At 31.4% G+C, this 11,297-nt stretch overlaps 1 protein-coding gene across 1 annotated transcript; it reads left to right on the top strand.

Annotated features, from left to right (window-relative positions):
* The first annotated feature begins 205 nt into the window (after nt 1-205).
* Nucleotides 206-1,694, top strand: LOC21404167 (dof zinc finger protein DOF5.1). Its single transcript, XM_010113181.2, has 2 exons — nt 206-294; nt 576-1,694. Exons 1-2 carry the CDS (start codon nt 232-234, stop codon nt 1,644-1,646), a joined length of 1,134 nt encoding a protein of 377 aa, XP_010111483.1. The 5' UTR covers nt 206-231; the 3' UTR covers nt 1,647-1,694.
* Nucleotides 1,695-11,297: the final 9,603 nt, after the last annotated feature.

The following is an 11,297-nucleotide window of genomic DNA, read 5'->3' as shown; positions in this document are numbered from 1 at the left end:
TGCTAGCTAGCTCTTCATCCTCCACAACCCCCACCTCTCTTTCTCTTTTTCTTTCTCTCTCTCTCTCTCTGCAACTCTATTTGATGTGATTCTCTCCACTATTATCTCTTTCTTTCTCTCTCTAAAAAAAAACAACCCTTCAATATTATCTATCAAACACTTTACAAAAGAGAGAAAGACACACCAACAAATAAAAACACCACCAACAAGGAACACACACACACACAAACCATGGTTTTTTCATCTCTTCCTGCTTATCATCATCATCATCATGATCCATCCAACTGGCAACAGGTAATATAACAAAGGCTTTCCAAACTAAATTCTTCAAAAATTTTCTTTCTTTCTCAAAAAAGCTAAAACAATTTTTTTTCTTCTTCTTCTTCGTCTTTTTTATTTTCCCAAAAGCCAAATATTCCCACTACTTTAATTCACTTGTTTGTGAATTCTTTATCTGTATCTTCTTCATCACCACCTTGAATATACCAGATATTTGATTTCTACTTTTTTTTTTCCTCTATCTTTTTGTTTGTGTTTATTTTTTATTTTTATTTATTTTTTTCCTTTTAACACAGCAACCAAATCATCCAATAACTGGAATCAGTACGACTACCACCGCTGCTGCTGCTTCTGTCATTACTTCTCAACAGCTTCTTTCGCCACTGGTTCCTTCGCTGCCGCCGCCACCCTCGCAGCCTCATGGAAGCGGGGGAGCGGGCTCGATTAGGCCCGGTTCGATGGCGGATCGAGCCCGGATGGCAAACATTCCTATGCCGGAGACGGCCCTGAAATGCCCGCGGTGCGAGTCAACTAACACCAAGTTCTGCTACTTCAACAACTACAGCCTCACTCAGCCCAGACATTTCTGTAAGACCTGCCGGAGGTACTGGACCAGAGGCGGTGCTCTGCGGAATGTCCCCGTCGGCGGTGGCTGCCGGAGGAACAAGCGCAGCAAGGGAACTAGCAGTAGCAGTGGCGGTGGTGGTGGCGGCAGCTCCTCAAAGTCTTCTGCCGCAACCGCCTCTGGTTCTTCCGGTGCAATTCCGTCCAACAATTCCGGAGCAGCCTCAGCCGCCGAAATATTAGGCCTCACTCAGCAGCTCCCCGCCGCGTTACGCTTCATGGCTCCGCTGCATCACCACCCGCTCGGCAGCACTGACTTCTCGGGCGACATAGGGTTAAACTACGGGCTAAATTACGGCGCGGCGGACTTGAACTTCCACATCGGCGGCGCGTCGTCACTCTTATCAGGTGTAGGCGGTAGTGGGGTCGAGCAATGGCGGATGGCGCCGCCTCCGCCGCCTCTACAATTCCCGTTCTTGCCTGCAGGGCTGGACCCTAATTCGGGGGCGGCGACCGGGTTGTTCGAGGGCGAGATGGCTTCGGGGTTTTCGGTCCGGGGGAAGCAGCCGCCGCCGTCGAGCTCCATCACTCACCAAATGGCTGCGGTGAAAATGGAAGATACTAATAATAATCAAGGTGAGATGAACTTGTCAAGACAGTTGTTGGGAATAAATAATCATCATCAACACGATCACCATGATCATAATCAGTATTGGAGTACTGGTACTGGAAATTCTAGTAGTACTAGTGCTAATTGGACCGATCTTTCTGGTTTTAGCTCTTCTTCAAACTACGAGCAATAATCCACTGTGATCAAGATTAGTACTATTACTACTACTGCTGCTAATTAATTAATGGTGTGAAGCTTCAGTTTTTTTTTTCTTTTTTCTTAGTGTGGCTTCAAAGTTTCAAAAACAAAATTAACTTGATCATCAAAAGAAGAAAACAAGTTCTGCCCAACTAATTAATTTATACAATATATATATATATATATATATATATATTCCATAAGCATGAAGTATCTCATCTTTACAGCCAGATCTTGACCAAGAGATGATGATGAAGAAGTTTGAGGAATATTATTATTATTCGATATATATGTACTGGGCTTTGTTTCTTCTTCATGATCAACTGTAAACCCTAGGAGGAATGGTAGGCTGATCTCCTTTTCTTTTTTTTTTTCTTTTTTTAAAACAATTTTTGGGGGGTTTAATTGTTAGTTTAGGGCCTTTTTTTTCCTCTTGCTTTTATATTAGATTCAAAGTGAAATGTATGATGAATATGCTTACGACAGTGAGTTAAAGGTTTGATATGTGGTAGTACTTTTGAGTTGAGTTCGATCAGACGTGTATTAATGTTGATCATGATGAATATCAAAAGCTATATCTACCAAAGTTACTACGCTGATCAATACTGTCTTATTTTGTTACAATTTTTTTGAAGTTTTGTATTGACCAAAATCTTATATATCGATCAATTAATTAAACTTCCTTTTGTGTCGGCACTAATTGCGATTTTCAGTATATACAATATGCATATTTTCTCAAAGATTGTATGGTTCTAAGATCAATGTATTGATAGGTTCATAGATCAAGACTGATCCATTTTGATTTAGTGTTTGTCTAATCATGATTGTTTTTGGTAAAACAATGAAATGAAGTATGACTTCATTTGACAATGTGGTTCTTTCCAACTTTTTTTTTTTTTTTAATTATCATGTTCTTCATCCTCCCTTATTCTTGGGGATGTAATGTACTAAGAAATCTCATGTTTTTTTTGACCATGTATATGGCTATGAGTTACAACCACGTGAACGTCCGAATTCCTTTTTTTTTTTTTTTTTTTTTCTTCTGATAGCAAGACTACTTCAGTCACTTCTTTGCAGCCAGTATAATTAAATATATTGTAGGAAATTAAACTATCAAAATAATTAAGTGCTGGATCATAATCAAGAAGAGTGAAGTCAAATCTTTTTTGATCAGCTTCAGTGTTTACTTATACACACACATACATGCATACATATATGCATACACAATAATCCAATGCTACACGTTTAACTTATTCTTACAGTTGTCCTTTGATAAGTCTGTTTGAGCTTGGTGAAGCTAGTATGTCTCCTAATTAATTAACTTAAATTCTTTTTCTGCATATCATTTTTAGTATGTTACACACGACAGATATATATATATATATATAGTTTGCAAACTAGTACTAAGGAAGAATTGCATTAATTAAGACGTGCATGAAGTTTTCCTATGCTGGCTACAAAATTGGTAAGAAGTCAACTTTGTATATGTTGTTTGAATAGACATATGTACTCAAAAGAAAATCAACTGAAGCTTTCCAAGTAAAAAAAAAAAAAGTAAGAATTGATATTAATTAGTATGTTGAACGCTCTCAAAATGACTAAGAGCATTTCCAAGGGAACTTTCTAAATTTTAGTTAAATTTTAGCTAAAATAGCTAAAAAGTTATTTTAGCTAGCATTTAGGTGATTCACTCCAACCATACTCCTTATTTAGCTAAATATAAATTATTTTAAATATTTTATGAATATAGTTAAAATATAGATAACTTTAATGAATTTAAAAAAGAACGTTTGTATTTATTACGGTTGAAGGAATAAAATAATGCAAAAAATTAAATGTCTAGTCTCTCTGTACTATTTAGCTAGTGTGAAAGGTATTACCCAAAATAGCTAACTATTTAGCTAATGGTTAGAGTAGAGAAAAGCTAAAGAAAAACTAAATCATTAGCCATCGGCTAAGATTATGAAATGACTAGTATGGTTTGAGTTACTCTAACACTTTATAAAAAAAAAACTAAAATTAAAAGAAGAAGAAGACATATATATATATATATATGATATAATTTATAGTAGTTTAGTACTGGAAATAGTAGTACTTAGTAAGTTGTCAAGATCCTGTCTCTATTTCAACAACCGATATGGTGGGTTTTAGTCTTTTAGATGTTGCATGCTTTTCTCTTTGATTCATTAACTTCAACAATCAATTCCACAGTATGATCAGCATACATACATAAACATATACATACATATACCTATACGTCTATATATTATATTATATGCTATATATCTGATCCTGAAGATTGGTATATCTGGGAGCTGATGTAGCTGAATCTTGATAAATTAAAAAAAAAGGCAATAAGTACTATACTATACTCTCTAGTATAATTTAATTATTTAATCTTTTGAGCTCCAAGCATACATACTTACATATATATATATATTGAAAATTTTAGTCAAAGAATGTAGGGAGGAGAGAGACATCACTTCTCTCAGTCGTGATCTCTGTCTGTCGCTCGCTTTTCATCCAAATTTACCAGCAAAAAAGGCCAAATTTGTCCATACAGTTGATATATCTCATAGAAAAAGCCATAGATTTTGGCAAAATTAGCGTCTTTTTATGTTAATTTCTTTTTATTTCTTCTGTGGTAGCTTCTCTCCTTTGTGCTGCCATTCCTAACTTCGATGCATATATCATTTTAAGCTCCAGTATTTACATATATAGAAACTGTTGTCTCCAATACCTTTTTTTTTTTGTTTTTGTTTTTTTTTTTTGGAAGAATGTCTCCATTAATAACTGTATATAATATATCTTTCATGGAAGAAACAAGGACATCTCAGTGATCCCACATTATCTTTGATTTTAATTATATATATTAATATTCACCACACACCCCTTAGAATTTAGTGACTTCCAACTGTCCAAGAAAATCATCAAATATATCTTTTGTTATGTGTGTTAATTACCATGATATGCATGTTTGTTTAGTAACATATATTAAACAAACAAAAAAACTATATTATATAAGATTATGAGCTAGCTAATAAATGATTCATTAGAGGAAGAGAATATTATCAGTATTTTTGTAATAGTACGTAGAATTCTATTCCCAATAATTGATGAGAGAGTGAATAAAAGAAGTAGTGATTGGTTTGTAATTTGTTGATAGTAAATGAGTAGTGAGAGAGTGAAAAGGGAATGATTTTGTAATAATATGTGAATGTACTTATTGTTTGCTGGCTGAGTGAGGAGAGAGATGCAAATTAATTGGAGATGAGAGATGATAGATATCATCAGATTTGGTTGGTCATGTGGCCTAAAATTAATAATTAATAATTAAAATATTAATATAATATGGTTGATGAAATTAGTATTATAGAAAGGACAGGTCTCTCAAAAGACGCCAAAATGCCCACTCAATTCCACACACCAAAAATTCCATTCCCTTCTTTTGATCTTCAAAAACTTAAAAAGAAAAAAGTATTTTCCACATTATTTAATTTATTATTTTAGAGAGTGAGTGAATTCTCGAACTTTGTTGCATTGCATATCAAACAATTTCAGAGTAAAGATTTGCATAGTTATTGTTGTAGGAGATTCTTTTTCTTTAAAAAAAAATATTGGAGTTTTTATGAGAAACAAATATATATAGAGAATTTTTTTGATTTTTTTTTAAAACACATTGTGCGTTTGGTTAGTGAATTCGTGTCATAATTCGAATTTATAATTTATTACAATATTTTTTTTCATAAAAAATACACATAAACTGAGAATAAAACCAAACGACTACTTATATTCTTTGTTTATCAATACTCTATTCTGTATTACTCAATTAATCTAATTTAATAAATAAAAAATACCGGTATTTAAAAAAAAATCAGTAAAAGTCATATATATATATATATATATATATACACATCTATATATACACGACTAAGAGTAACAAACGTACGTCTAATGTCTGACCGTTTCGCAGGTTTGACGCGCGTGAGAGCGTGTTCTGGTCACGTACTGCTAACCGACAGAGTACTGCTTTGTCAGTTTCTGAGGACTTGATGTGTCACCCGCCGCACCAATTCCTTCTTAACTGCACGCGCCTCAATGCGGCGTGGAACTTACTGCTGCTTTTATCATATTGCCACACCAACATTCCTTTTCTCAATAAAAAAAAAAAAAAAAATCTACTTCAAAATGAGAAGTTCTAGTGTCGTGAAGAAATTTTCCAGTATGGATGCTAGCTGATTAAATATAAAATTGTGTGTAAGAATTACTATAAAGTACCTAAAATTAGACGTTATAATAGTGAAATTGATAATAATCATGTGCAAGAATCGATATACTTAGGCCTCGTTTATTTTGCGGATTCGAGTTTTCAATTCGAGTTGAGATGTGACATTTTCTGAGAGATTTTTACCGTAGTAGAAAAAGTTAGATGTGACATTTTTTGAGAGTTTTTTACTGTAGAAAACTAAAATTGAAAATTGGAATCGGTGAAATAAACGAGACCTTAGTGAATCGTGAAATGTGTTAAAATTTAAGAAAATTTCAATAAGTAATCTGAAAGTTCTAATAGCAAAATATACTAAAAAACGATCTCGTGAATTATTCAAGCGCCATAAAGTTAGCCTTTTAAATTGACTATATAACACAGCAAAATTTAGGGTCACGAATAGTGTCTTAGTGTCTTTTGATTTTCTTTTCCTTGAAGTTGTTATTGGTTCCTAATTAATGACCTTTTACGCCAAAAAAGGTTATTTATAATCAGATATACGTAAAATACGTACTAAGGCCAATATATGTCGGATATTATTTGTTGTTTAACACCATTTACGACGTTGATTATCACTTATTCTTTTATACTAATGAAAATTTCTATTTGTCATTCATTTTTTTTGTTTTCCTTTAGAAAAGAGAAACGAAACTGAGGTTGTTCCTTGATCCATAACTATCTTATATATATATATATATATCTCAAGAATGATCATCCTACATATGGCTCAAGAATATCAATAATCTATTAGTTCTCAGCTTATATGCCAAATTTATATATAAAGAATATATAGAACTACATAATACCAATTAAAACAATGTATATATATATATATATATGATGTAGTGTGTACGAATGTGTGTATATATAAGGCATTATATATATAGATAGTAATATATTGAGCAATATATATATGTATATGTGTATATATATATATATATATATATGGAGATAGCAATATCCGTTATATGCATGTATGTTCAAACCGGGATTGGTCACCTTGAAAGAAAAGAATCTGAGGTTCTTAAGATTTGCTTTTTGCGAGAACCAAGGCTTCTTGTCAACAACGAATAAAGCATTCAAAACCGTCAAAAAATCGCTTCTCTCTCTGATCAGTTTGGGTCATGATGAGTCAGTCCTCAAGAAGAGATATATAACTAATAAGATCCCGAAGCTGTTCATATTCAAATGCGGGCATCTTCTTCTACATCGTATATCATCTCAAAAGATACGCCTAAGTCAAGCAAATCCTGTACGATCAAAGAAGAGAAATAGAAGGAGATCTTGATTTAATCAAGGGGCTCGGAAATCAAAGCCCTATCAACATATACACATAAAATGTGGTTATTATTTTTTTAATGAATAATTGTAAAGGATGGCAATGTTATCGAATAGGGAAAAAAAAAATCATAAATATCACTTAAGGCAGTAAAATTGTATCACTCTAAATAATTGCCATTCAATTGAAGAATGAAAAAGAAAACCACAATAGAAATAATTACATAAATAATAAACTTGCACAAAATTATGGCAAATCATGTAACTTTTTCTATTGAATATTACACCCAAATGGAAGTTGAGTACCAGCTGATAGGTCCATAGATGGGTTTCATATCCTATTCACTTTCTATTTCCGGTTTTCAAGTATTTTTCTTTTATTGTACCTTATATTTGAACTTACCAAATTAACTCATATATTTTTGAACTCCACCAGATTTATATTTTAACATTTTAAATTTATGCTAAGTTCCTACATTGACAAATGAGCAATTTTGATTAAAAAAAAACGCTCTTATGAAATTATGAATAAGAAAAAAAATTTAAAAGTTTGATAATGTGAACGATATTTAGGTCCTTCACACAGTCAAAAGCTAAGGGAAAAATTAAAAATAAAAACTTAACATGAATTATAAATCATATTTTTTTTGATAAAATAAAAATAAAAAAACTATAATATATATATCCTTGTTTCTCTCTAGCATTTATGTTATATTCACTATGATCAATATATATATATATATATAGTAAGTACTGTGATCGATATGGCCACATGGATAAGTGTGATATCTCTCACTAGCCTAGCTAGCAGCTTTCACTTTTGAAACGTCCTTGTTAGACGACATTCTTTTTCTCTCCATATAAGTCTATGAAGATATATATGACCGTCTCTCTAATACATGAACAGTTATAAAGCAAAGAGAGAAAGAAGAGTGAGATTCGAAGCCTTATTGATCTGAGGCTTCTCACGTTCTCCCACATGATCATGTGCTCAATCATGCGTAAAATATTGTCCCTCATTTTTAGATTCCCCCATTTTTATTACGGAAATTTCATGCATGCCTGACCCCACTTCATCATCATAGAGACATATTATTGGACTGCCTACTTCTAATACTCCTATATATAATATTAGTACTGCGTGCGTATATATGTATTATGTATATACACATATATATACATCTAACAATATCGTAATATCATATCATAAACATTACAAAATTTAGAGTACTATACGTACTCATATTTTAAATTTAACAACACTATTATATATATATATATATAAGTTTTTCGTTTGTAGACTTTTAAAATATTCAAAATGCATTAAACTCAATCGGAGGCTTGGCACGTTTCATTTGAAAGCAGAAAGACAAGATAAAAATAGATCAAAAAAAAAAAAAAAAAAGAAAGAGACCAACAGTTAAAAAAACCGGCTTGCATTGCTTTTTAGTTCAAATTTTGAGTTAATAAGTAGACGTTTGGTTGATGAATTTAAAATTATGATTCAGAATTATTCTCGATTTACGTGTGTTTTTTGTGAGAGAAAATACTGTTGCGAACCACGAACCATGATTTGAATCATGATATGAATCTTCATGTCCTTTGAATTTTTTTCCCCCTCCATCACTGCTTTGAAACTCATATGGCCATACCCTACCTTACTCTATGATGTTAATTTGACGTAGTGATATTAGAAATTACATATATATGGTACGCTTCATATGTGTCTCAAAATTAATATAAATTCATGAATATGTAATATATATATATATATATACATATATATTGGTATATTTGCTTGAATGGTCTTGGCCATTTTGAAAATTTTGTGTGCTTGTGGGGCCATTAACGATATAGATTTAAAGAACTAGCTAGGCTGTATGTGACATCGTTTCGTAAATCGGGAAATGAAATTAGCTTCAGTACATATTGGCCAGCTTTTGAAAGATTTACGTGCCAAATTGATTCCAAACAATAGCCGTATGTAAATAGGATATCTATGTTTCTAAAGATTCCCAAATTACAATGCGTATGGTTCTGTAGTCTATATATATATACATACATACATATATATATATATATATATATATATATATTAAGTGGACCAAACGAAGTCTTTGGACTTTGACAGCAGATCATTTCTTTTCGGTGAGCATATGCAAGTATCCTATGAAGTGATGATCGCTTTTCAAAAGTTTTTAAACAACAATTTTGTCATTCACGGCCATTTCATACACACACACACACATATATATTATACTTATTTATTAGTGGGTACTAAGTACTAACCTAACTGGGGATGTATCAATTAATTTTAATATAATAAGTTGTTCCCTCCCTCTGAGTTTATATAATAAATTAAAAAAATATAATATAGTACTCAGCTGGATGGGTAATATGCATGATTTGGCTGAGATCCATATGGCATTCATCATGAAACCTAGTTAATTAAGATCTGAATGCATTACTTAATTAGAATGAATTAATCAGGTTTTTCTTTTTAAAGTACACATCTACTTGCATGCATGATATGGATTTCCTTTGTCATATATTATATATCTATCAAGGAATTTTATGAATAATCAATCGTAATTGATGAATTCTTACAATTGCACGTGTGATAGGCTCTCAATTGGCAGATATATATAAATTATATTCTTTGAAGTGTATATTGTTTCTGTCTAATCTAATTAATATGATTATAATATAAATATGAAATTAATGTTCAGAAACAAAAAAAACACAAAATTTCCATATGCACATATAATGTCGTATATTTTATATTTAGAGCTAGCTAGCACCCTGTGTGAATATTACTGATTGATGATGATGGACATGAAGATTAATTTTTTTTAAATTTTTTTTTAGTATAATTAATGCGAGCTAATCAAATATATCAGTGCATGCATGGAATGGATGCTTGCGTGAGGAAGCACTCAATCTTAATTAATTATTAGTTAATTTTGTGAATTTTGTTGTTTCTGTTTGTTTCTTATGTTCCCTACGTGTGTGTGTGTGTGTCCAATAATGACATAATGATGAATATTAAGACGGCCCATCATCGGAAATGGAATAAGCGAGAGAAACATTAGTACATCATATATATATATATATATATATTATAATTTATATATTGTTTATCTGAGAAAAAAAATGAATTGATAAGGAGGCAAAAAAGCGACTGTCAAAATCCAGATGTGGAACACAAAACGACTAAGAAAAAAAAGCAAAAGGAAAATTCTTATCAATGTTTGGTCCAAAACCGCGCGGAGAATACGCGCTATCTGTCAGGCAGAACCCACCACACCCCCATTTTTGTTTTATTTTTGTTTTGTTTTGTATTGTTTTGTTTATTTATCTTTTGAACTTGTATTATATGACGAGAATAATTCGTAAAATTTATATAATGAGAAAACGTAGGTTTGTTTGGTAGTGTTTTCAAAATTTTTTTATTTTTTATATAAAAATAGAAATGAGAACTTTTTGAGAATGATAGTTGAGATTGTTTATATAATTGTGTTTCCGTAATTTTTTTTAAGAGATTGTTTTAGATATAATAAAAAAAGTGAAATTGTGTTTGACAAAAACTCTCAATCATTTTTTAATTTTTTTAATAAAAACTATTTTAACTGTTTTTTATTTTCATTCTCATTTTTAAAGTATTTACGAATCAAATGCGGTTTGGAAATTAAAACATCAATTAAATCTATTTTAAATGTATATTTCTCATCCTTTGAGATGCAAAGTTATTAATTAAATCTTTATATTCAGGTTTATCTAATAATTTTTTTTTTCAATCAAATTTATCCAACAAAATAGCAACGGTGAATTTCAAACAATAATAAAAATTGGCAATTAGAAAGAAGTATGAAAGAAAGATATCAACTTGAAAAGCTCTTGGAATGAGGTTGATGAGTGAGTGGGAAAATGAGTAAAGGCATAAGCAAGACTCAAGAGAGATTAGAGCTTTTTTTCCCTCTTTTTTTTGGGGTGTTTTTTATAGTATGTAAATTAGATAAATGTAATATATTATTTATACATAAATGAATATAGCTATTTTGTTTTGGTAGAAAAGTAAATAAAGTGAATATAACCAATTGA

Source organism: Morus notabilis, unplaced genomic scaffold (assembly GCF_000414095.1).
Source record: "Morus notabilis unplaced genomic scaffold, ASM41409v2 Scaffold256, whole genome shotgun sequence".
NCBI classification, from domain to species: Eukaryota; Viridiplantae; Streptophyta; class Magnoliopsida; order Rosales; family Moraceae; genus Morus; species Morus notabilis.
The sequence above is the reverse complement of the archived record's forward strand: the minus strand, read 5'-3'. Positions and strand labels throughout refer to the sequence as shown.

Bases quoted from the DNA above. Each gene is read 5' to 3' on its own strand.
- LOC21404167 (XM_010113181.2), top strand. From the start codon at position 232: ATGGTTTTTTCATCTCTTCCTGCTTATCATCATCATCATCATGATCCA. The intron at 295-575 runs GTAATATAACAA...CTTTTAACACAG, and splicing joins ATCCATCCAACTGGCAACAG to CAACCAAATCATCCAATAAC.